This window comes from Microtus oregoni, unplaced genomic scaffold (genome assembly GCF_018167655.1).
Source record: "Microtus oregoni isolate MIOR12 unplaced genomic scaffold, Mior012 000100F_ref0000014, whole genome shotgun sequence".
NCBI lineage: Eukaryota > Metazoa > Chordata > Mammalia > Rodentia > Cricetidae > Microtus > Microtus oregoni.
In genome coordinates, this window is record NW_024544713.1 from 2063276 (window position 1) to 2087958 (window position 24683).

A 24683-nucleotide genomic window follows, 5' to 3' on the forward strand; every position below is an offset into this window, starting at 1 on the left:
TCCGAGAATGCTTCTTGGGAGCAGGTATTGAAAGAGTTCTACAATAACTTCAAACAGTATCTGACAGTCAATTTCTTTATTTCTTTAATTATAATTATCTTGTCCTAATTGTCTATAATTTCTTAGCTTTAATTTTGTTTCCCAATTTTAAAATTCTTTATTATTTTCTTTACTATTCCTCTACATTCTTATTCTTCTATATTCTACATTTTTATTTTTTGTTATTATAAAATCTCAACCATATATACCTCCATTCATTAGCAACTTGTTAGTAATAAAAAAGTTAAAAGTTACAAGGTCATATCTCAGGAATATAGGCATTCTTTGAAGATATGGAGCAAAACTTGTCAGCTAGTCTGCAGTCCCCTGCAGCTGGAGCTGTGAGGACGATCTAGCCATCTCAAAAAGGGGCCACAACAAAGAAAGAAAACTAAACCACTGAGAGATCTAAGAAAAAAGCAAAGAATGTGTGTACTATTTACATTTCTTAAGTGTGAAGGCTTTTCTTATCACCTGGCTCACCGAACCTAAACAGAAACAGTCCACTGAATCTAAAATCTTTTATCGAAAACTGGTAAAAGTGTTAATTGCTATCTTAAGTCAGAGCAGGGAGGTGCTGATGAAGGAAGCTTAGGTCAACATAGATGCTTTGATCTCTTGAAGGACTGTGCTACAACAAGACAGACACCTTTAATATCATCCTAGTTCAAAATAAATCTTCTGTAGATCCTACAATATCATAAGTAAAATCTGTGAAAGTTCCATTTGTGATCTGTCCAGAAGGACACATATCTGGCCAAATTACTCTTGTCAGTAAGGAGAGAGAAGTAAGAGAGAACAGTATTCTAAGTTTCTCATGGTAATGTGAAAAACAGACTGTAGAGAAAAGTCATCTTCCTGACTACCCAAAGATATATGTGTGCCCAGTAGATGGACTGTTTTAACAAGACACACAAGCAGGGGGAAAACATCCAAAGTTATTTTTAGGGAAGAAATGAAGTGGCATATGAGAAGAATTACAGACAGAGGCAACTGGTGTTCAGAGTCAGTGGTCCTATAAGTCTTTCTAGACAGGGTTTCTCCATCTGAGAATAATTTCTCTGGTGGGTTGACATCTGAATTATCAATCGCTATAAGTTTTAATTGCATCATGGCACACAATAGCTTGTGATAAATATTTCTGATATTTGCCTGTAAATTTTTTATGATGCCTTGTAGATCTTGACTGTTGTGTTCCTATTTTATCATTACTTTCTCTTTTTCCATGTCCCAAAGTTCTGATTCATCTACCTTGTATCTCATCCCTGTTATTCTTTCTTTCACTTAATGATCAGTTCTATTGGAGATTCTTTTTACTGAGATGTTTTTTATTTAACTTCTGAACTTTTCATTTCTAGATTAGAAGTTTTCCAGTATTTCTCTCTTTACTGGGTTCTAATTGCATATCTTATGGAGAAATCTCATTCAGTTATTCATATGTATGCTCTTTGGATTTACTTTGAACTTTATTTGCAACCCCTTTCACTTCATTCAATATTCTTATAATTACTATATGAAAGTATGGGGAATATCGTTGAATTAATTCCGATTGGAATCCATTACTTTGAAATGGATATTTTTCACAGGGGTCATATTGACTTGTTTTTATGATTTGTAATAAGATTCTTGTGTATCTGATGCTGTTTAATTGATGGGATTTTTTTTTACTGAAAGCTGTATGCTTTCAGTAAAAGTATTTGCAATGTTCAAGTGAGATCATAGGGTAAAAATTTTACCATCTAGACACATATCATCTTCTAAACCACAAGCATACGTGCTCAGGACACAAACATATGACTCCTATTTGGATAAATTCCTGATACAAATTCTCTAAGATTACCAATAAAGTTCTCTGTTTTCTCTCTGCTTGCAGTGTCTTCCACTCAACATTCCGTGCTGATTGCAATCTTTATTGCGCTCATCCAACTCTTCTCTGGTGACACAAAATTGCACCTATGGAAATATGATGTTATTGTGTTTCCTGAGGACCTCAACAGGAGCTATGACAGAATGACTGCTTCAGGCTTACAGTAACATCAAAAACACTTTACATTATTCAGAACAAAGGGAAAGAAAGTGAGAATGTTGATTTCTCTTACTTATCTCTTCAAATCATGAACAGGTATCTCTGTCACAAATCACCTAAAAATGTCATTTCTTTCTATATAATTGATCCTTAAGGGAAGTACCAGGTTCACAACAATATTCAGCAAAAAGTACACATAATCTTATAAATTTGGAGCTAATCTTTACATCTTAGAAATTAGTGACAATAGAATAGTTCCGAATTTTGGTTTTCTTTTGTCCCATACCAGGTGGATCTTCTGATATGAAACAGAGATTTTGAATTTCCCTTTAGCAAGTATGCTTGTGTTTAAAAAGGGAGAGAACCACACTCAAATTCCAAAGCCGGTTTTGATATTTAATTGAATTAGTACCACAAAAAGACCATTTGCTTTCTTTTTATTTATTTATTTATTTATTAAGGATTTCTGCCTCCTCCCCGCCACCGCCTCCCTTTTCCGCCCCCTCCCCCAATCAAGTCCCCCTCCCTCATCAGCTCGAAGAGCAATCAGGGTTCCCTGACCTGTGGGAAGCCCAAGGACTGCCCACCTCTATCCAGGTCTCCTAAGGTGAGCATCCAAACTGCCTAGGCTCCCACAAAGCCAGTACGTGCAGTAGGATCTATGTTTGTAAAGAGCAAGAGAAACAACTATTTGGGAAGATTTAGGAAATTTTATCGGTTTGAAATGTGCTACATCATTAGGTCAATTTTTTTATTTTTTTAATTTATTTATTTACTTATTAAAGATTTCTGTCTCTTCCCTGCCACCACCTCCCATTTCCCTCCCCCTCCCCCAATCAAGTGCCCCTCCCTTGTCAGCCCAAAGAGCAATCAGGATTCCCTACCGTGTGGGAAGTCCAAGGACTTCCCACCTCCATCCAGGTCTAGTAAGGTGAGCATCCAAACTGCTTAGGCTGTTTTCCTTGAGACATATTTCTAGAGATATTTGTCTGTCTTCTCCAGATGTCTCATTTGTCCAGTAATCTTCACATTTTTTTCATCCTTTTAGAAGGACAAAACCAAAACCCTGTCTCAAACCTAACTTTGGGGAATTCCCTTACTGTCAGATTATACCTTTGTTAATATGGCAACAGAAAAAGCATTATCTTTTACTAATAAAACTATTATTTTTTCATACCTGATCAAATGAAAGACATTTGTTAGCTTTAGAAGTTAGTTTAGATTTGAATGGCCAATCTGTTTGAAGAACTATCACCTCTCCTCATCAGGAAGGCTCTCCTGTTTGAATACAATCTTTATCGATCTTGATGGCATCCATAGCTTTTCTTATCTTGAGGAAATGAAAGCAAAACCTTTTCCTGGTTTCCATTCTGAGGTTAACACACCTATAAAATATGTAGATTGATTTAAAATGGCGGTTTTGTTCTATTTTTCAATGTCTCTCCACAGCAGTTGTTCCTTTTTCATTAGCATTTATAAATTTGAAGTCAATAAAGCACTGTGTAATCTATCTCTAAGTATCTTTATTAACCCTTTCTGCTTGTCAAGTATATCTTTTAAAGTGCAGTTAGATCTCTCTATAAATGTTTGTTCTGTAGGGTTGTGTGGTATACCTATAATATGCTTTATGTTGTAATATGTGAAAAACAACATTTTACTAGAGACATAAGCTGGAGCATTATCAACCTTAATTTATAGAGGTATTCCTATAATAGTCCTGACTTCTAATAAATATACAATAACAGAATAAACTTTTTCAGAAATTAAAAAAGAAGACAATTGAAATCCTGAATATTTATCTATAGTATGGTTCAAATATTTTAATTTTCCAAACTCTGCAAAGTAAGACACATTCATTTGCCAAATTTCATTTCCTTAAGTACCTTTTGAGTTACTTCCTGCAGGTAATGGAGTTTGATTATACAAAGAACAAGTAGGACATTTCCTTATAATTTCCTTGACTTATATCCAAGTGATAAAAAAAATCTTTCTTCAAAGCTTTGGCTGTTAACATGGTGCTCTTTTGAAATCTGAGGCTTCTAGCATATTTGCTTCCAACAACTGATCAGTTACATCATTGTCTTGTAATAGAGGGCCTGGTAGTCTTATATGGGATCTGATATGTGTTATATACAAGGGATGATTCCTTTTTCTGATTACTTGTTGTATTTACATAGTAACAAATTGAATTCTGAATCATCTTGAATTATTTCAGAAGTTTCAATATGTAAAACAACTCTTTCTGCATATTGAGTGTCAGTAATTATGTTAAGAGCTTCTGAAAAATCTAATAATACCATGAGAACAGAACATAATTCTAGTTTCTAAACTGCATCATAAGGATTTTGAGCCACTTTACTTATTTTTCCTGACTTATAAGCTACCTTTCTTGATTTATTTGTATCAATATAGAATGTAGGGGCTCCAGAAATTGGGATATTTTCATTATATGAGAAAGAATCCAACTAGCTCTTTTTATAAACTGATGTCACTTGTTTTGGGGATATTTGTTACTAATATTTCCCAGAAAATTACTGCAATCTCTTTGTCTATTTTCACTTTCTTCTCGTAATAGGATAATTTCAGCATTAGTGAAAGGTACCACAATTTCTGCTTGGTCTGTTAAGTGGTGAAGTCTCAATTTTCCTTTCAGAATCAATCCAGAAACCTTTTCTACACAGGTATTTAAATTTTTACTGTTTGTATGGGAAAAAATATTCTTTATAAGATATCTTCTTTCTTTATAAGACTCCCTATAGGAGAATGCATAGAAAGTAAAATAATCAAAATGCAGTCAAGCTCTGGATCCAAATGATCCACATGTGCATCCTGTAATTTCTTGTCTACCAGAGCCAGTTCTCTCTCAGCCTCAGCTGATAATTTTCTTGGACTATTTAAGCTGTTATCACCTTGTAAGGTTTGAAATAAGTTACTTAGCTTTTAAGTTGTTAATCCAACTGTCAGCCATAGCCAGTTACTATCTTCCAGCAATTTTTGAAAATCATTTTGTTCATAATTGACTTTTTCTTATTTTCACTTTCTGTGGTTGAATGTTCTATAAACCTATCTTATATCCTAAATAATAGACTCTCCTCTTTGTGTTTTTTCAGCAGCAACTTACAATCCCCAAGGCAAAATTCTCTTTATTTCATCAAACACGTTTTGGCTAAAGTATCTATGTCTGAATCAGTCAATAAGATATCATCCATGTAATGGTAAATTATAGATTGAGGAAAATGTTTATTAATTAGTGCTAATATCTATTGTACAAACTATTGAGATAAGGTGAGACTATTTAAAACTCCTTGTGGAAGAATTCTCCAATGGTATCTTTTAACATGCTGGAAATCATTGTAAAAAGGCACTGTGAAGGCAAATTTTTCTCTATCCTGTTCTTACAAAGGTATAGTAAAAGAACAGTCTTTTAATCAATCAGTATAACAAACCATCCTCTAGGTAATAAAGAAGACAAGGGAATTCCAGGTTGTAAAGAACCCACCTTATTTATGGATCACACATCTGTTAACAATCTCTATTTTCCAGATTTTTTTAATGGAATATATAAGATAATTTCAATGACTGGTTGATGTTTCAATATATTGAGCATTTAACTGATCCTGTACCAGAATTTTTAGTGCCTGCAGTTTTTCTGACATGCAAAGCCATTGTTTCACCCACAGATTTGTCAGTTTACCATCTTAAAGTTAGAGATGATGGTATCTTTGAAAGACCAATAGCTGCTGTGCCCTGCTTATGTACAACATTAAAGTCTGTGACAATCCCTGATAATGCCCTTCAATATTTTTCTCAAGAGCATTCCTTATTTTATAATTTCTGAGATTTAAAGAATGTTAATCTGTGTTTTCCATTGCTGTGACAAATCACATCCCCATAAATTCATTGCTATGTTAGCAATAAATAATTTTAATTTTCCTATCTATCTTTCTGGATCTATACACCTGTTCCATCCTGTACTTTGTCTCATATAAGATAAAATTCAAATTCCTAGAAGTTGAACATTTTTCTTCTGTAGAGGCCAACCTGGATGCCAAGATTTTTGACAAAATTATTGTCACATATCTTGTATCTTATCTACAAACTCTTAATTTCCATGGCATTTACGAATATTTTAACTTTAGTATTTGATGAGTTATAGAAATTTGCCAAAATAGTTCCTTTATGGCTTCTCCTGAAAATCTTGTTTTATCTACTAATGCAGCTCGGGCATCCAGAGCAGTATGATTCTTAACAACAGGCATTAAATCTTTCCATTGCTCTATAGAGGGGCTTCCCCAATGTTAGCAGGGAATGTTTGAACCAAATTTGATACTGAAGCCTGCAAGATGCTCCACTGGGAGTTTCCTGATGGCAAAAGGTTTCCTTGCCTATCCCTTGTTGATTTTCATTCATTAGTTCAAAAGCTAGCCTCTGCCACACCTTCTGCATACTCCAGATGGCCAGGGCTTTCTGATTGGATTATTTCTAGGATAAACATTGTTTCTAGGAATACCTTATCTACAATCCCTTTTCAGATGACTTTAACAATGAAATTTCAAGGATGACTTTTCAGATGACATTATGTCCTTCCCAGCTAGTTTATTTATCCCTTTATTTCCATTTTCTATCAAGCTAACCATAGTAGCACTATGCAGGGTCCTAGCACCCTGCATTGCTATGTTTCCCTATTCGTTACCTGGGAAAGATCTCTCCTAAAGCATTTCCTGGGTATCTCATCAAATCTGCTGACTTCTCCATTTGTCAGTGGTGTCAGTGGCAAAGTCAAACCACTCCTGCACTTTCCAAATGCAAGCCTGTTCTTCAGTGTCCCAGCAAGTGGCAGCTGCCTATGGTGAATGCTCACACAGAGGCCCAGATGGCAACTGCAGCAGAGAAAGCTGGCGTGGCTCTTTTGTCCATTTGGTCATGTCACACACTGGAGCATCAAAATGCCGGTTTACCTTTGTCAGTCACAGCAGCTGTGCTTTTAAATACTAGTCGCCTGGCTGCTGGGGCTATAGCCTGAGGGGAAATTCTGTTCTCCCAGAAAATGGCTCTGTTGTTGTCATTAAAGGTAGCTTTGACTAAATCTCTGTAGTTCTAATAAAACAGAAGATTCAAAGGCTAGGGTGAAAACCTCCAAGCTTGGAGAGTTAGAGTAGCAACTGGCTAGCTTGTTCCCTTGGCTGACCTTCCCTGAAGCTTCTCCTCTTCCACACTACCCCAACTAAAAAACCTACACTATGTTCCTCCCTCCTACTTCCTGTCAACTAGTTTCTAACCCTGCCTCTCTGTGCCAGGGTTAATTTGATTTAATTAGTACACATGCAACACATCTTTACATTGTTAGAAGCATCAAAAATAAATGTAACATTTATTTGTCGAGTTAAACAAATATTTCACACTTTCATATTTCTGTTTTGTTATCAAGTTTTAGATTTTTTTACATAATTTAGTGATTTTTTCTTATCTACCTTTAATCTCTACTTCTCTGATTTTTCTTTATTTTGGGTGGGATGGTGCAATGAACTTTACTGATGGTATTCAAGAGACTAGTGCTCCCTAAGCCTCTCCCATTCTCCTGGGGGATCTGGAATGGGAACTGTGAGGGAGATGTTTAGTGTTGGGGGCTGAGTTGGGACAAGGACTCCTCAGCAGCCTAGACCCTCTTTCTTGCTATCATGTTTATGCTGGGGTGGGATGTCCAGGGCTTCTTACTCCTTGGATGTCATACACACCATAATGTCCACGCCCCAGTTGCTGTAGCCATATTCATTGTCATAGGAGGAAATTAGCTTTACAAAGTCATCATTGAGAGCAATGCCAGGCGCAGCATCAAAGGCGTAAGAGTTTTGTGTCACCGTTAAAGTTACAGGGGACAACCTGGTCCTCAGTGTAACCCAGGATGTCCTTTAGTGGGTCCGTGGATGCCTGCTTCACCACCTATATAATGTCTTCATACTTAGCAGATTTCTTCAGATAGCAAGTCAGATCCTGGGCATACACATTGTGGGTAGGAACATGGAAGGCCATGCCAGTGAGTTGCCCATACAGCTTTGGGATGAACTTGCCCACAGCCTTGGCAGCACCAGTGGATGCAGGGGTGATATTCTGGGCAGCCCCACAGCCATCATGCCAGGGCATAGCAGAAGGACAATCCACAATCTTCAGGGTTGCAGTGATGAAATAGACTATAGTCATATGTCCTTCCATAATGCCAAGGTTATCATGGATGACATTGACCGGGGTGGGGGCGGGGGCTAAGCAGTTGGTCGTATAGAAAGCATTGCTGACAATCTTGAGTGAGTTGTCTTACCTCTTATGATTCAAAATGTATCACAAACATGGGGCCATCAGAGGAAGAGGAGGGGGCAGAGATGATTACCTTTTTGGCCCCACCCTTCCAATGAGCCTGAGCCTTCTCCATGGTGAGGAAGAACAGTAACATCCATAACATATTTAGCATCAACATCACCCCCATTTGATCTTGGTAAGATATAGCTTCTGAAAGATAGTGATGGCCTTCCAATTGATGACATGTTTCCCATTCTCAGCCTTGACTATGCCGCTGAACTTGTAATGGGTAGATTCATACTGGGACATGAAGACCATGAAGTTGAGATCAACTAAGGGGTCATTAATAGCAGATTTAAAGGAACCCCGGTAACCAGGCACCCAAAATGGTCCAATCTGTTCAGTCCGACCTTCACCATTATGTCTTGGTGAGGAATTATATGCTGCTGTCTCCTTAATAGGGAGGAGCGAGAGTCAACTGTTGTTTTTTAACTGCCTGAGAGACAGTGAAAATTTCAATAGCAAATACAAAACTTCAGAAATATATTAAAGTTCTTTTTGCCAAAACATGGAAATTCTACTTTTCTCATTTCTTTTTACAATAATTTAAAAGAAAATATTTAGCATCTCATTTTCCAGTCACACTAAATCCATGGAGGGCTTGGACATTATGGCTTGAGATGTGTTTCAGTATCATGAACCTGAACGAATTGCTCAGGCAATTACTCAGAACTCCAAGGACTGGCTTACAGATTGGATGCAGTTTCCCAAAGCGTAGCAATGACAACCTCTGAAGCTGACATATTTTTACAAATAATATTTGCAAGGATTGTTTTTCTGACCCATAATAACAACTCTTTTTATAAATTTAGAGGCAGAAAAATATTTTCTACTTATCTCAAAGAGGTTTCTCCTAACAACCAATTAAGAACCTGAACATTTCAAAAGTTAAATTATATAATTCTGCCAGCACTTGGTGTAAAAACAACTCACGAACATCAAAATATACAGCGTGGGAAAGAGAAGTCAAAGGTACATTACTTAGGCAGTGATTAGAAGTGTGCAGAACTTTCCTTCTTCAATCACCCGTACTTGACCCTTTACTTTAGCTTTGCATACTCTGCAGAGCCTTATTTCCGACTTTAACATCCCTTCTTTGCTTGCTTTGCTTCTAAGCAAAGGTTTGTTGTGTGTCATTTAAGGCTATAATTGGGCCTCATTCCTGTATATGAACTAGAATGCCGCACATCCATGCAACTCCAATACAAATGATTTAACTCAGAAATGCATGGAAAGAGTCCAGATTCTTAATCAGAGTCGTGATGCCCACTTGTTCCTGACTGGATCTAAGAAATAATAGACAAATAAACAGTGGCTTTGGGGGATAAAGGTATTAGAACTTTTCAGTGAAATATCACTCATATTTTCTCATAGGCACCAAGGTGAAATTTAAAGTCATGTGGTCCTGAAGTTCAAAGTCTTAATCAATCCACAAATTACAAACACAGTAGGGTTCATACTAACTTCTTCCAAGGGTAGACCTTAGATCTCCCAGGCCCCTGGGATGTCTGAGGTCTTTGTCCAAATCTGTATGTACTTGGTTTATTTGCAGGTGGTTGTGGAGTTTGAATTTTTCCTAAAGGAATGTTGAAAGAAGTAGCGTGTATAAGGGCAGAAAATGGAAAACCACCAAGACCGTAAATCAATGAGCATATCTTTGCCAATTAAATACTGAAATACTTCCCATTTGAGCAGTATATCAGCACTGCCTCAAGATCAACAAAATGAACTCCTTTGGATAGCCCATGACTCTGCTTAATTCCTGGCTTGATGGAGATTCTCATTGTCAAAAATTTTAATACCTTTCTTTGGATATGGTGTACAAAGACAAGAGCCAGTTGAAATTCACAGTGACTTCAAGTTATTTAATTCCTTCACAAGACTACAAATGTTACACAGAAGTATTCTTTAAGGGAGGGAGACTTTTTCCATGATGTTTAGGGGTCGCATTCTGAAAGCCCTGGTTCTTGCTCATGCACACATTTTTATAAATTTCAGGCAGGTATGATATCACTTTTGGACATAAGAGAGAAATATCTGGTACCTAGGCTAATCTAGGGACAAAAAAAGACATGGGGGCTTGTTGTTCTTCTCCTGTATGGACACCATATTTCTAAGAGTAGGCACAACAGGTAGAAAATCTTAGTAAGTTGTGTGTATCTCCAAAAGGCAGAAAAAGAAACACATAAATTACATCCTTGCACTTCCTCGAAGACTGAAAGAGCAGAGGCACAGTAGAAGTCTTCATTGTGACATGGCCTTATCTTCCTCAAACTCTGAAAGGGAATCCCTTCCTCTTTGAAAGTTTGGTTTCTGTACTTTCAGATTACTTTAAACAACCAGGTAAAGAGCAAAAAGATTTGTATATTCTTTCCTGATCTCTCTATTTTTCCTTTTCTTGTTTTATTACAGTGCCTAAGAAAACCAGTATCATGTAAAGGAGAGTAGTCAGGAGAGATATACTTTCCTTATTCCTAATCTTGCTGGAAAAACCTCTAGCTTTTCATCATGATTTTATTAGTTGCAAAAGTTTGTAGGTGTTCTTCATTTAATAAAGTAAGAAAGCTACCCTTTATTACTGCTTTCTTGTATTTATATGAGTGGGTGTGTAGACATTTCACATAACTCTTCTGCAACTATTGACATTATCAAATAACTGTGTTCTCTTAGGTCATTGATGGACTTAATTACATTAATTGATTTTTTACATGTTGAGTCAGCCTTGTATACCTAGAACACAGCCCACGTGTACTTTATGTAACTTAATATTTCCTAAGGTACTTATTAGTAAAATTTCTATTGCATCATTTTTTTTCAACTCAAGTTTCTCCTGGGTAATTTTGTTGACTTAGTATAAAGTAGGAAGTAGTTTCTCTATTGGAAGAAACTACAATGAACTGACTCAACTACTTCCTTAAATGGTTGCTGGAATTCATTAGGACACCCATCTTCACCCATTGCTTTTTATTTAGAACAGTTAAGGAATTTTAAATTTAAAAATTTAAGTAATTTGTATACTGATATAGGTTGGAAACACTATGGCTGTTGAGCTGTTCATATCACTCACTTATTATTATCCTTTTAATAGCTTTATGATCTATAATAATGATGTAGAAGTGATAGAATTGGTAATATAAAGGATTTACTGATAAATTTAGTTAGGAAACTTATACAGACCTGTTAGAGATAAGGGAAATTGAGCACTTTATAATGGAAATGTTTATTCACCAGGACTGATTAGCCATAAGGCTCCATTCCTATGACAAATATACAGCAATCACTAACAACTAGCCATTAAGCCCTGATTCCCATCCCCAAGGACATACTTCTAATGGGCAACTCATGTGGGGAGGGGGCAGCATAGATAGAGTCACAACTATTGTTAAATTCTGATATGCCATTGGGTTTCTTTTGCCCAAAGACCTCGATTTAAAATCATAACTTAAAATCATACTTAGATGGTCAGTGAGACTTTTTATTTTATCCATGAAGCATTTTAAACTATATTTTAAAGTATTAAACGTGTTTTTTTTTCAGCTACTGATTTCTAGTTTGGGTCCACTGCAGTTAAAAAAAAACAAACCATATAATATTAATTTGTCTATGTTTAATGATGTTTATTGTATGCTCCAGGATATCATATAATTTTTTGTACATTAATGTTCAATGCACCTTTTTGTGATAAAAACAACTAAAATGTCCACAATAAATAAAATGAAAAAAATCACATTATTCTCACACAATAGAATACAACTCAGAAATTATTTCAAAAATAAGATGCCAGTGGAAAGTCCAAGGTCCTCCTCCCTCCATCCAGGTCTAGGAAGGTGAACATCCAAACAGCCTAGGCTCCCACAAAGCCAGAACATGAAGTAGGAACAAAACCCAGTGCCATTGTCCTTGGCTTCTCAGCAGCCCTCATTGTCCGCCATATTCTGAGAGTCCGGTTTTATCCCATGCTTTTTCAGTCCCAGTCCAGCTGGCCTTGGAGCTCCCTTTAGATCAGCCCCACTGTCTCAGTGGGTGGGTGCGCCCCTCGTGGTCCCGACTTCTTTGCTCATGTTCTCCCTCCTTCTGCTCCTCATTGGGACCTTGGGAACTCATTCCGGTGCTCTATTGTGGGTTTCTGTTTCTATCTCCATCCATACCACAGGGCAGGGAACCCTGACTACTCTTTGGACTGGAGAGAGAGGGGGAGAGGAGTGGGGAGAGGGGGAGAATAGTGGGAGGAGGGGGAGGGAAATGGGAGGCTGGGAGAAGGCAGAATTTTTTTTTCAATCAAAAATAAAAAAAAGTAAAGGAGCAAATATTTAAAAATAAATAAATAAGATGCCAGTACATACAAGGAAATTAGATCACATAGTACACACTATATGAATTGTATCTGTGCACAATTCATGCATAGACTCTTCACTAGATACAGAATTGAAATGATAGAGTGAGTCAGTTTCTCAATATGTAGTCCAAGCCAGCTTTCAACTTTCAATAAAGTCTAAGCTGGCCATGAACTTCAGTCTTCACTGATTTGCATTCCAAGCTTTAAAACTCTAGGTGTGTGTACCACCATGCATGGCTCTTTTTCTTCCTTCATTAGAAAAATACTACGACACTTCTAGTTTTCAGAGTTTCTAAAAGGTAGCCACTGTCACTCAATTTGCTGTTACTCATTGGTTATTTCCATGATTATGTTTTTCTTAGTTAGGGTTTCTATTTCTGTGAAAAGACACCATGACCCTGACAACTCTTATAAAGGAAAACATTTAATTGGGGTGGCTTACAGTTTTCGAGGTTTAGTCCATTATCTTCAGGGTGGGAAGCAGGACAGTGTGCAGGCAGATGTGGTGCTAGAAAAAAAAAGCTAAGAGTTCTACATCATGATCTTCAGGGAGCAGAAGCAACTGTGTATCACACTGGACGTAGCTTGAGCATAGGAGACCTCAAAGCCCACCTCTACCGTGACACTCTTCCTCTAACAAGGACACACTTGCTTCAACAAGGGCATAATTCATAATAGTGCCACTCCCTTTGAGCATTCAAAAACCTAAGACTATGGGGACCATATTCATTCAAACTATCACAATCTTTTCTAAAATTTTCTACCTTGCTTGTTTTGAGTGTAAGTATGCTGCGACTTGGTTGTTTCGGTAGAGAGTCATATGATGCAAAGCTAACACTACATTTTCAGTCCCGCTGTCCCTATTTAGTGATTTTCTCTTTCTTCTTCTGTTGTTGCCTCTTTAATTATCTCCAGGGTCTAGTTATCTTCAGGGAGATCTAAACGTACAATATGTTGTTCAAAGTAGAGACTTAATTATATTTTTGAAGCTTCCCTTTTCTGTCTGAAAAATCAATTGTAAGTCCGGAGAGAATCTGAGAAAAACATCAGGAAAAGAATACAATAGTCTAGGAAACAAACGGCTTTGAATTTTTTGCCCTCTTTGTTTTGAGAAACAGTTTCATTCAGTGGCCCAGGCTGGTGTGGAACTCACTGCGCAGTCTACGCTGACCTTCAACTTGTGTCCTTTATGTCTCAATGCCGGGATGGTATGCATAACTCACCATGCCAAGTTAACAAATAGTTAAGCTTTGAAGTGAAGTGGGGACCAACAAAGACATAAACAAATAAAAATATTTGGGTTCAGCAGGATGGGTCACTGGGTAAAATTGCTTGTCATACACGCCTGATAATGTGAGTTCAATCACCCGAACCCACAGTCGGGGGAGAAAATCCATTTCTGAAAGTTGTTTTCTGACCTCCACATACAGGCTCTGGTATGCGCTCCACAATAGTAATAAGAAAAACAAAATTGTTAAAAAATAAAATATTTTAAAGATGTATTGGAGAGAAAGCAAATAAGACACATTATTGTATTGATGTTGATGGATGAGAGTATATTTAACTATTTTTTGCATAGTACCTCCTTAAACCCATATTTGTAACAACTTAAGTAAAAAATACATCCTTTTCTAAAATACGAAGGCTCTAAGATTCCATTTTTTGATTGGAGGCAGAATTATTCACAACAAATAAAAATGTATTTTGTTTGGCGACAGAGATGGCTCATTGGTTAAGAACAAGTACTATTCGTGCAGAGGACCAGAGTTCGGTTCCCAAACCTACATTCAATATCTTGACACCATTGGTAATTCCAGCTCCAGGGTGTCTGATGCCTCTGGCCTTGCTCCATTTCCTCATACACATATACATAATTACAAAATAAATTTAAAAATTAGTCGTTTAGGATCTCTGTGAGTTCGAGACCAACCTGGTCTACAAGAGCTAGTTCCAGGACAGGCTCTAAAACCACAGAGAAACCCTGTCTCGAAAAACCAAAAAAAAAAAAATTAGTCATTTAAAATGCATCATGACATACCTATATCTCCCAGTCTCACATATGCTAACTAAGGACTTTCCAGTTATATGAAAATTACCAACATTAATTGACTGGGTTCCCTGGAATAGAGTCAGTTTTCATTAATCTCCACATAAACAACAGATCAAAGGATGGTTGTCGGCTGCTGCTACATCTATCAATTTGCAAAGGCTTAAATACTAACACTTTGTTGTGGTAAATTGTTGTAAAAGAAATTCAACGTGATAAAAAAACTGATATTATAAAGGACTTATTAATAGATTTGCTTAGGAAAGATTAAGTCACACATGTAAAACTTAGCCTGAGTAGCCCTACTTACAAAACACCGCAAAGATAAGTAGCATGTTCACCAGGCCTGAGAGAGATGAGTAAAACTTAAGATGCTAGAATGTGAATGTTTATTCACCAGGGCTCACCAGTCATTTGGCCCTGATTCCTATACCAAAGCTATACTTGTAAGGAGCAGCTAGATTTGGAGCAGCATAGAGCGACAGTGATCACTGAGGTCCTGTATGCCATTCAGTCTCCTATGTTCCTATCAGGAAAAACAAATGCTGTTACAGGGAGCCCACCAGAGAAGAAAACTCAGACACTGTTTATATCCAACTGAAAGTCTTTATTCCAGCCAGCTGGGACTACACTCAGATATTCAGGACCCAAGTACAGCACTGCAATTTAGGGTAAGGGGGTTTTTAAAGGACAAACCATATCATGCTACCTGGCTCTGCAGTTGTGCTAGCAAGCAGTTTAACAAAAGCTAATTCGCTGGAGGGGGAGGTTTGCATAAGCGGGCAGTTTAACAGAAGCCAAGATAAATTAACTGGAGCATCTTGAATTCAGGTTCCTAGAACAGAGTTGGGTAATTTTCCACATCAAGGAGATCAAATTCTAGTCAAACCTAAAACAGCTTTGACGGGAATGATGAAGGAACACGAAGATGAAAGAACCTCTGTACCATCCTGCTCCGCACAATTTCTCCATGTAGAAAGGATGGCCCTCTGTAACAACTATTCAAAAAGGAATAACACTGGTACACTTAAAAACAATGATGACAGTATCTTTGCTATGTAATTCTAGCTACCTAAGTGACAAGAATTGCAGTCTCCTGACTGTTTAAATTGTTATAAGTGTGACCTTCGGTCAGGACAAAAAGAGATTTTAGCATGACAGTGTTTGTGGGACACATAAGCCTAAGGTGTATGTAAGTCAATAAAACCTTCCATTCATTTCTGACTCTTATTTGAGCATTGTCACAGTCAGCCATGTACACTTTGGTTAAGAGTCTACAAAATATCTTCTAAGTGTGTAGAATCATTTCTCTCTAAGAAGGCATATTATTTCTAAAACAGGACAATAGGTAAATATGGTACCTAGATTTCCAGAAATTTTCCAGAAAGTCACTGAGCATGGACGAGTAAAACACATTATTCTGGTCTTTGTTTACATCTCTGGCCTCTGACCTGCAGCATCCTATGGCAACTGGAAACCAACTCTGTGGGTTGCTAACTAAGTAAACAAGTTGCTAGGCAACCTCACAATTTGAAATCAAGTGCAAAAGAACGACAAAGAATAATAAGAAGTTTCCAAGACAAAGGGAGAATAGGACATTTTTAAAGTCAAAGACATGAAAAATTGAGTCTCCCCTCAATTTGCAGCTGAGTCACCCTAAGTAAAATCATTTAATCTCCCCTTTAATGAACCGAGGCAAATCCAATCTAATCAGGAATTAGAATTATTTGCTACGTGTAGGAAGATCACTACACACCTCTGTTTTTACCTTGTTTTCTGTTTTGTTTCCTTTCTGCTTTTTTTTTTCAACCCAGGGACTCTCTTTTATTAGGCAATCACTTTGCCACTAGGCTATATTCCCATTCCATTGCTATTATCATTACTCTCCATGATTCCCCTTCTGTTCTCCATTTGCCATGTGGAAACTCTAGTGAGAATGGGCTGTCTTACTCCATTCTGTTTCTCCTGCCTTTGCTTTCTGATCAAAGTTTCAGAGAGGATTTAACATGCTGGTCAGAAAGAGATGATGCTGTAAGATACAGGGAGGAATGATTCTGTTCTATGAAGCTGCCTGCAAACTGCAAACCTGTCTCTCGTATCCCCATAGCCATCCCTACCAACCAAATCGCCATGCATGCACCTATCTCTTTTTGCCCAGTGGACAGGTGTGAGTCTTGTCTCGGTGCCTTCTCTAGCCACTTTTCTTGACATTCCAAAAATGTTTAGCACCCATAGAACTTCTCCTCTAGGATGTTACTACTCTGACATGGAGGCTTACGTTGAGAAAGCACCCAGATCTCTAGGATCCACAAAGGGTGTCTAGATTTATAATTTGCCTCCCCAGATCACTGAAATCCTTTTGTTTAAAACGCAGTTCCACCTCCCAGTTGCCATGGGAATCATCAAAATTACCAAATCCAGTGTTCCAATTTTTTAATAAGTACTTTAATGGATAGGATTCACTACCTCAAACATGCAGAGATCATCCCAAAGTCCCTTCAGTACCACTGTGAAGAAACCTGAAGAACTGTTTTACAGGTGTTTCTGGTTCCAGAGTTTGTAGGTACTCATAACAACCACAGTTCCTTCATCTAAATAGTCCATTGCCAAAGAAAATTAAAGAGTAATTTTGATTCCTACTCCCCACGCTACCTCTCATTTTCCATAATGCTTATGTTCTTGGTCCTTTATTTAGTTGTGGGTTATCTTTGTGGCTCATCATTTGGCTTCAATTAAAAGTATACTTTTCTAGCTAGGTTCTGGAAATAAAAGCCTAATTAGATAACTTCTTGGTATCTATTCTGTGAGCATGATTACATTCTAGGAATTTCCGTACAATACTGAAGGGTGACATATCCTAGCTACTAAAATTTGTTTACAAAGGTACTTATCTAATCCTAACTGCCTCAGGTTGCAAGGAAAATTAAGAAAAAGTAAGAGCATGATTTCCATGTAAATAAATAAAGAAATAGCCAAATAATTTTGATTCCATCCTCTGCCTTTCCACTCCCCTGACCCCTTGACAAAAGAGGTTCCTGCTAGTGCACAGCTTCCTGGGAGCATGGGAAACATTCCAGATGTGTTTTCTGAAGATATCTTCGGGATTCAGCTATTACTGCTTGAGAGACAAAAGCTTGAAGCTATCATCAAGAATAGACCTCCTGTTGCGCCGAAGCTTTCTTTGTCGATGCTGGTACCAGACTACGCCACCAAGAGCCAGAGCAACAAGAAGAAGAATTACACTTATGGCGATCAAAACAGAAGACAGAATCTCAGCATCCTTTATGGGAATCTTCATGCCCAGCAGCTTCACATTGTCTTCGCCAATGTCTCTTAGGATCACTGCTGAAATGGAGGAAGAGGAAAGGGATACCCAGACATGAGATTAACTTTTACAGGCATCTTCTAGACAAACAAGTCCATGAAAATAGGACAGAAGACCTGCCCCCATTCCTCAAACCAGCTGATGAAGATAGATTTTAAATTTATAATCAGATAATTCATATAATTACAATATCACAGCAAGAAGCTCTTCTTGTCAATCAGTGATGAACAATGATTTTTGCCCATGAGGAGCCCTAAGAGTCACTGGAGAATACTTAAAATCTTATGCTATAGAAAAAAGAATTAGACTTGATCTGCATGGACCCAGAGAGTAGAACTAGAAGAAATAAGTGAAACTTCATGAGGACATTGAGTCAATCCAACTTATCAACATTCATTTTAGCCATTAGACTGTGACAGCTTGCCACCATGCTGTCTGGACTCCCACCTGTACAGATCATGTTAATAGCAATTTCAGCTAGATCTTTTCTGATGGTTGTGATAGTTTCTGTCATATAAACATTTCACTGTCCTTAATTGATCTACATGACAAAGCTCAGAATTTCAAGTCACGCATTCCAACCCTGTCATTCAGGCTCCAAACTACCTTTCTAGTCTTATCTGATATTTTTCAACCACAGTAACTCATCCTTTATTTCCTGTAAACATGGCGCCTCTATAGGTTCTGACTTTGTTCATGTATCTTCCTTTGCCTGAATAATTTCCAACTTTTCTTTTTCTTTGTAACTCCAAGTTAAAAGTTACATATCTGTAATTCATTTGTACAATTAGGGGTGCACGTCTCTAGAACATAAACTGGCTGTGGTCTTCCTGAACCTATAATTTATTTAGTCTGTGACCTAGGGCTAAATGACTGAATCCCTAGTGAATCTTAGTTTACTCTTTTAGCAAAATGTAGATAATGATGACCATTCCTAAGAAAGGGGATTATTATCAGATTTGAATGAGTTAATAATACGTATGAAATATTTAGCATGGCACCTGGTAAACAGCAAATATATAATAATTATAAGATAGTATTGCTATTTACCCCTTCTGTGCACAGCATCTAATATTACAATTATTGTTTCTGTGTCTCATTCCATTTTTAGGCACTGGAAAGTAGCGATTATGTCTTATTTGTTTTTGTGCCCCTGGTAAATGACACTTGTTTGATGAATGCATAATTGGAAGAATGAATGTTCTCAGAAAACTGAAAGAAGATGCAAAGTAATGAGTTCAAATAGAAACTGAAAAGCATTCTGGTTCTGAGTTTACATTCTGGCATTTAGTCTTCTTGTGACCCTGAACAAACTTTCAATTTAGAAGATTAGTGAATTTTGTTAGACCTACAATTTTGACAGATTTTTTCTCAAGTGAGAGTTTATAAAAAATACACATATAATATTTATGTATATGTATACAAGCATGCACATATTATATACACATATGCACATGCATATGTATATATATGTAAAAATGATAAATGTACACATATATATAAATGCATGTATGCATATATACACACACTCACACACACACACTATATATATATATATATATATATATATATATATATATATATATATTATAGGACTTTAGGTTACTTGAGTTGAAGGAAATGTGATCTGCACACTGCCCTTTCAACCTTACCTCACCTTCCTCTAACCTCTCCAGCACACATCCCAATCCATGGTTAACAGTTCATGAGACACTTAAGTAGATGACAGGGGCTTTACTAATGAGAAGCTGGTTTTCAGTAGAGCTGAAAATCTCCAGAGTAAACTGATACTCTTTAGTGTCCCCTTTAGGTGGATTTTTTTAGTCTTTTGTGACAGGATTTCACTATGAGTCTAGGTTTGTCTAGAACCAATGATTCTCCTGCTCCACTTCCCAAGTGTGGGCATATCAGGCATGATAGCACCCATGGGTCTAATAGTCTTTGTACCTCACACAACTTTCTGAATCTTTCCTGGTAAAAGGCACAAATAGAGTAAAGAATGAAAGAATAATTTTGACCTAGGCATCATAGGAAAAGAAGCTTTATTTTCTCAAAGGGAAGAAAACAAATGGTTCCCAAGCTACAATTCCTTGGTATTCTGTAGATGAAAAATAAAAGAATAAAAGTAGTTGTTAATGGGCATCTGGTATTTGTTCTCTTCCCACATTGTCTGTGCAGGAATCCTTGTTTCGGCTACAACTCTTTCAGGTCCAACCTAGCAGGATTTGGAATTTTCTTCTCCCTCATAAAATATTTCATGAGCTAAGGTTACAGCTTTCTATGTGACTATTTCCCCAATCCAGAGGTTATGGGGGAGACACGAGGTGAATAAACATGTCAAGGGTCACTAAATCCTAGTTCATTGGCTTCTGACATCTTACAGAAATCTTAAGTTGTTATATCATGGTGCCGAAGTTTAGTCATGCTAGAAGTCACACACACACACACACACACACACACACACACACACGAGACACGTAACTTCTCAGTATATATGCATCATCCTACATACCTTTTCCAATCTCTTTGGTAACGGTACTCATAGTACTTAAATGTTCTGTGGGAAAAGACAAGAGGTTAATCCTATTATTCTTTGTACCTACCGAGAGGATTTCTATGGGATATTCACATTACTTGAAACAATTTCTTTTTGGAATTTACTACTTTTTAAAGGTCTCCCTGATTGGATTTGATATCTGTTCTAAGAGTACAAGGGAATCCATGCCTGGTACTTAAAACCTAGTCAAAAACCCATAGCAGGGCAGATCATAGGTCCTGTGTGGTGGTGGTGGGGTTATGGACTACTGTTGTTTAGCAAATGAACATAGTATTAAGCCATCTCCTAAACAGTTCCATTTAGCCTTCTAGACATACGATATTCTCAGCTTTGAAGAAAAAAGACTTTTTCCTGTGAACAATAATGAAAGGAAAAGCCTATTGCTGTGCAGATGCTCAGCCCTGAAAAACACATTTGTACTATCCACGGAAAAGCTTGAGGAACACTGTGAAAGACATGTCATGAAGAATGGAAGCACCGGAAGACATGGAGAGGGACTGCAAGAGATCATCTCCTGAGCAAGACAAAGTCTCTTGCACACACAAAGTCAAAGCAGGTGCAGCTCCCTGCAGCGGATCTGCACAAGAACGGCACTGTCAACAGTCAGGCACAGATGGAAAAGAAGCACAGGTCTCTACCCCTCATGGTTGGCCTTTGCTACAGATAAATTCAGGGAGAGTGAGGACCATTGCCTTCAGTTAAGTTCCCACTGAGGATCTCACCAGGCTCCAACAAATAGTTCCAATTCAATGGTCATACAGATGGTTCTGATTAAACTGAATGTCACCAAACCAACCTAAAAGTCGTGAATCTGAGAAAGGGACTGGTTGAGGGAGGATGGCAGGGAACGAGGTAGTTAAAGGGAGAAAGAGTAAGCCAAATACATTAACAGAATGTATGAGACTGTCAAATAAGGAATTTCATCAGTAAAAAAATCAATATTAAAATGTTAATTTAGTTTGGACTGGTCACAGGAAACAAGAGCAAGTGCACAGACCTAGGCAGCCAAAATATAACTTAGCCCTCTGCCTTTACGTCTGTGTTTCTTGTCCCTTTCTCTATTCCCATTGATTATTATGTTACTTCTCTTCCACCATTTCCCAGCCTCCCTGTAGAAAGCCCCTGCTCTTTGTCAAATGTGCTTCTCTACACATTCAATCCTGTCTCAAGATACTACTACTACTATTAATTCTCCCCTTCTTCAGTGAAGCGGAACTATTTTCTGAGGGCGTGCTATTCAAATATTGATTCTCCTGTTTTAGTAAAGACTGATTGTTATGCGGATCACATTAACCAGACAGAAAAAAAAAAACATTTCTTGTTATTCTTAACCAGTAGTTCTCTTCCTCCGTGGAAGTCTTTGATTATTAATATAGTCCTTCTTCATTTCTGTCCCAGGAATCAGACATTTTCATTCCAGTCACTTGTATCTACTCCAGTTTGAGCCCTCATGCTAAATCATGATCATACTGGATTGCTCATCTAGACCAGCACCATTGCAGAAATCCCAGTGCTAACAAAAATCTCTTTTTAATGCTTATTGTTTTGCTAGCAAAAATCCTGTTGTTCTCCCATCAATAAACATTTTATTACTAAACCATTTGACTTCCCAGACCCACCAATTTCATTTATATCTTCTCTTCTACTAATGACAAGATTAAAATACACGGTCTATAACTTCAAACACTAACATAGGGAATCACAGTAACTTTCCTTGCCTTGTATTTTACCTAATATGCTGAATACCACCAGAAAAAAATCATAAGAATATAGAGACTTGGATTCTCCCTGTCTAATTTTAACTAAGCCTTCAATGCTAGAATGCAATACTGACTTTATTTCTCACTCCAAAGAAGCTATCCTAACACTTCTCCCAATTTCCTCCAATAGCTCCCCCTCAGCAGATGACTATCAGCTGAGCCACAGAGAAATAAAGAGAACATGAGGCAGAAAATCTGCTTGTCAGGACCTTCTTTTAAACTTACATACTGATCCTCTTTTTTTTCTGTCTTCTCTCTTATCACAATAGAAAGATTATCTTCCTCCACTATTGTATTAATCCTTCATCTTAGATGTGGTTCATGTACCTCATAGCTTCATCAGAAACTTTATCCAAGAAACGGCCTTTTTAGAAATTGGAAATGACCTAGAGGTCCCTCAACAAAAGAATGGGTAAAGAAAATGTGGTACATTTATACAATGGAGTATTACTCATCTTTTTTTAAAAAATGACATCATGAAATTTGAATGCAATCGAATGGAACTAGAAAAAAATCATCCTGAATAAGGTAACCTAGACCCAGGAAGACAAACACGTTAATATCCATTTATATGTGAATATTAGCTGATAAGTAAGTGATAACTAAGCAACAATGCACAGACCCACAGAGGGTAGGTATAAACAAAGAGATCTCATTAGGAAATGGAAGGAAGAATAGATAATTACAGATAGACAAGGATGGGGGATCTAAAACAGAAGGATCAAGTAGATGGCAGTTGTGGGAGGGGTAACAGCTAAAATTAAGTGACATTCGAGGGGCAATATAAAACTAATATAATAGGAATTTCCTAAAATACATATATTTAGGTGATCTAAACAGCCAAATAACAAGAAGGCAGAGTCCCAGCTGTCCATCTTTTGTCACCAAACAAAGCTTCCTGTAGCAGGATTGAGTACATCTAGTTAAGTTGTGGATACAAGGGCCCCAATGGGAAAGCCTAAACAACTAAGGGTGTTGTCAAGACTATTGATTGTTCTCCACAAACATAGCAAGACCCCATTTCTGAAGACAACACGTACACAGCTCATTGCACATGGAGAAGTTAAGCTGGTGCCTACATAAAAGCCTCTACCTCTATGTTTTAGCATCTTTGGCACAGAAATGTACTCTGCATTCTCTCAAAAGAGAAACATAAACACCAAATCCACCACAAACCTTCTGATCTACAATGGTATCCTGTCTGCAAGATGTGCTAGGGCAATGGTGGCCAAAACTTGTGGGAGTAACCAACCAACACGTAATTTGACTTAAGACCCCCTCCATGAGATGGAACCCATGCCCAGTACTCCCTGGGTGACCAAGAACCAAAGACTAGGTAGCCTAGTGACCTAGGGGAAAACTAAATAATACTGGTCTAAAAGAGGAAAATAAAACAACAAAAAGCATAGTGATTAAATTACTCCTTATGATATTCTGCTATATTTATAGATCAGTGCCTTTTTCAACCACCACCAGAGAGGTTTACTCCTATAGCATTTGGGAACAAATATAGAGAAGCATAGCCAGAGAATGAAAGACCTTGGAAGACTAAGCCCTAAATGGGAAATCTCCATCAAATCCCTCCCTGCACGGAGCTCAGGGAACACCAAGTAAGAGGCAGCAGAAAGAGTGTAAGAGCCAAAAGGCATGGAGGACACCAACAGAACAAGACCTTCTAAATAACATGAGCAAAGCTTATATGAATCTATAGCACCTTGATGGTGTGTGTCTTCTGGGCTGTGAAGGGACAGAAAAATGACAACTGGGTTCTGGGGGATTATACCAGAGTAATAAGTAAAAGCAACAGAAGCAATATTCTACTATTAAGATTTGGCAAAGAAAAACTTTTTTAATGATATAAGAAATCATACCTACTATCATTTTGTCTTTTTCCATTAAGAGCAGAGTTGTTTTCTGTACTCCAGTTGACTTAAGTTTGTTTGAATAGTGAAAGGCATCTTCACTCTCTGTGCTTTGATAGAGTCAGTGACTGTTCATCTCAGAATACCTACTCTCATACCATTATTTTCCAGATCAGGATGATATATGAAAAAACTTTAAAAACATACATACTAGCAACATCACATGGACTGAGCTGGTTATAATTAGGAAAATAAATGTATATATATATATATATACACATACACACACACACATATATATATATACATGCATGCAATAATAATTAATAGAAAAGGGGTTGTGACTTTGAAAAAGAGGAAAGAGGAATATATATATAAGT

General features: G+C 37.4%; 1 protein-coding gene across 1 annotated transcript in view; it reads right to left on the reverse strand.

The window, feature by feature from the left end:
* Positions 1-16804: 16804 nt before the first annotated feature.
* The window catches only part of LOC121443120 (hephaestin-like), a 71193-nt gene continuing 63314 nt past the window's right edge, over positions 16805-24683 (reverse strand). Inside the window, exons 19-20 of the mRNA XM_041644802.1 lie at positions 20637-20681; positions 16805-18144 (exon numbers count right to left, since the gene is read on the reverse strand). Of these exons, the coding sequence (XP_041500736.1) occupies positions 17912-18144; positions 20637-20681 (278 nt within the window). The 3' untranslated portion in view covers positions 16805-17911. The remainder of the gene's footprint in view (positions 18145-20636; positions 20682-24683) is intronic.